Genomic DNA, 2,954 nt, shown 5'->3' with positions numbered 1-2,954 from the left:
ATAACATTGAAGTAATGGTAGTATAGAGGACAGTCTTTGGGATCAGAGGATCTGTGTTCCAATCTTGCCTCTGATACTTACTACCTTGTATGACAGTAGGTAAGTCCTTTCTACTTCCTGTCCTTCAGTTTTTCCATCTGCAAAGAGAAGATTTAGATTAGACTCTCTCTAAAAAAATCTCTAAAATTCTGGGTTCTAAGATTCTTTGTAGTTCTAAGAGTAAGCCATCTTGTCATCTATGATCTAAGTTCCCTTCCATCCTGTCTTTCTGTGTTCTAGAATTTCTCCCAGATGTGACATCTCATGGTCTTTGTTCTAAGTTCTCTTTCAGCTTTGACTTTCCATGTTCTAACTTCTTCCACCCCAAACTCTCTGTGTTCTCTTTCCAAGTTTCCTTCCAGCATTAACATTCCAAGTTCTAAAGGGCCGTCCAGCTCTAACATTTTATATTCCAAGTATTCTCCCAAGTTTGACACCCCAAGTCCTGTATTCTAAGTTCCATTCCAGCCCTGACATTCCACGTTCTAAGGTTTCTCTTAGGACTGATATTCCATGATCTATGTTCTAAGTTTGCTCCAAGTACTAAGTCCTGTGATTCCCTTCTGGTCTCTTTCTTTTTGCTTCTGACAGAGAATCTGACTCGACCCAATATCATGACCAACAAATCAGCACCAGTAGAGAATGTGGACTCTGTGACACTGAGCTGCATCACTCCAAGCAAGGATGCAACTATCCAGTGGTACATCAACAAGGAACTCTTTCTGGGTGGCAGCCACCAGGCAGAATTATCCCCAGATCAGAGGAGTCTCACTGTTCCCAGGGTGACCCGTGCTGATGGGGGGCCCTACCAGTGTGAGGCTAAGAATCCAGTCAGCACTAGCATCAGCACCCCGTTTCTCCTGGACGTCGTTTGTGAGTAATTCCTCTTCTCATTGGTACGAGGGTTGTCCCTGATGGGTTTCATACCCAAGCCAGGGAAAACTTTGACCTCCTAGAATTTTGGAAGGGATTGCAGAGGCCATCCCTAGTCTAACACATATAGGAAAGAGAATCCCTTCCATGATATCTTCAGGTCATCTAGTCCCTATTTGGATACTTTCATGGATAGAGAACTCACTATCTCTTCATAACATGGAATCACAGAATGTCAGAGATAGGTGGAGTCTGAGAACTCAGTGAGTCAAATCCCTTTATGAACATTCTTTTTTTTAAAACTCCTTCTGTATTTATTATTATAATTATTAAAATTAAAACCCTTACCTTTCATCTTGGAGTCAATACTGTGTATTGGTACCATGGCAGAAGAGTGGTAAGGGTAGGCAATGGGGGTCAAGTGACTTGCCCAGGGTCACACAGCTAGGAAGTGCCTGAGGTCAAATTTGAACCCAGGACCTCCCTTCTCTGGGCCTGACTCTCAATCCACTGAGCTACCCAGCTGCCCCCTTTCCTTCTGTCTTAAAATTGATACTATTGGTTCCAAGGCAGAAGGGTGGTAAGGATAAGGCAATAATTGGAGTTAAGTGACTTGCTCAGAATCACACAGCTGGAATCTCAGGCCATATTTGAACCCAGGACCTCCTGCCTCCATGACTGGCTCTCTGTCTACTCAGCCACCAAGCTGTCTACCCCCACTCCCTAAGCGTTCTTGAGCAATGCCCAAATGGTCTCTGGTTAAAGATGCCCAGTGATGGGCTCATTACCTGAAGAGGCAGTGCTTTCTTTGAGGGAGCTCTGGAAACTCTCTCTCATATGGAGCCCAAATAGGCTTCTGTACAACTCTTTCTATCCCCTCTTTAATCCCACATTGATCCTAGTTCTTCCTTCTAGCTCCAAGCAGGAATCCTGATCCCATCTGTCTGAATCAAGATCTCGATCCTATCTTCCCAGTCTGAGCCTTCTCTTCTCCAGGATAAATAGCCATAGCTCCTTCCACCACCCTTCCTGGGTTCGGGTCCTTGCCTGGTCTCCTCTGGGCATGCTTCATCTCATCCAATTATCTCCTCAAATGTGGTTTCCAGAACTGGACCACCAAATACTCCATGGTGTCTGACTAGGGTCAAGCCTGGAAGTGTGCGTCATCAGAGAAAGGCAGACCTGAACCCAAGTCCCAGGGACAATGAGGTTCTGGATGTGAATCCCAGCAACAGAGAAGTAAATCAATCCATTTCCTACATGATCTTGGGCCAAGTCCCTTGTCCCTCTAGCTGTCAGTTTTCTCTTTGGTAAAATGAATGGGTTAATGGCAACTAGGTGTCTCAGTGATAAAGAGCCAGGCCTGGAGACAGGAGATCTAGGGTTCAAATCTGGCTTCAGGCACTTCCTAGCTGTGGGACCCTGGGCAAGTCACTTTAACCCCAATTGCCTAGCTCTTACCATTCTTCTGTTTTGGAAATGATATCTAGCTTCAATTCTTCGACAGACAGTGAGGGTTTAAAAGAATGAATGGGTTGGAATTTAGATGACTTTGAGGTCCTACTTCTTTATCGTTCTGTGATGGATGGGGCCATGTTTAGAAGGCTAATCTTGGAGCCAAGAGAACCAGATTCAAATTTCTGCCTTTGGGCTGTGTGATCCTGGGGAAGTCATTGAAACTTTCAGTGCTATATGCCACCCTCTAAGACTCAAAGTTAAGGAGATATTTCCAATCTATGTTGATAGAAGGAATTTCCTTTCCCAGGAATTCCTTTTACCAAGGAAATCACAGAGTTGCTATTGTTATCCCTATGTCCTAAGGTCCCAGTTCTGACATTCTCTGTTCTGCATTCTGTGGGCCCTTTTATTTCAAATAGTCTTTGTTCTTACATTCCTTCCAGATATAACAGTTCATATTTTTATCTTCTAAAGACTCCTCTGGCTTTGAAATTCCATGTTCTAAAGACCTCTCCCCTAGCTCTGACATTCTCTCTCTCTCTCTCTCTCTCTCTCTCTCTCTCTCTCTCTCTCTCTCTCTCTGT

General features: G+C 44.2%; 1 protein-coding gene across 1 annotated transcript in view; it reads left to right on the top strand.

The window, feature by feature from the left end:
* Positions 1-630: 630 nt before the first annotated feature.
* LOC123256572 (carcinoembryonic antigen-related cell adhesion molecule 5-like) overlaps positions 631-2,954 on the top strand; it is a gene marked incomplete at both ends in the record, with an annotated part of 10,319 nt that continues 7,995 nt past the window's right edge. Inside the window, one exon of the mRNA XM_044685164.1 lies at positions 631-912. Within this exon, the coding sequence (XP_044541099.1) occupies positions 631-912 (282 nt within the window). The remainder of the gene's footprint in view (positions 913-2,954) is intronic.

The sequence above is a fragment of the Gracilinanus agilis genome, unplaced genomic scaffold (genome assembly GCF_016433145.1).
Source record: "Gracilinanus agilis isolate LMUSP501 unplaced genomic scaffold, AgileGrace unplaced_scaffold61058, whole genome shotgun sequence".
Classification (NCBI taxonomy): domain Eukaryota; kingdom Metazoa; phylum Chordata; class Mammalia; order Didelphimorphia; family Didelphidae; genus Gracilinanus; species Gracilinanus agilis.
This window is presented reverse-complemented; position numbering and strand designations above follow the sequence as displayed.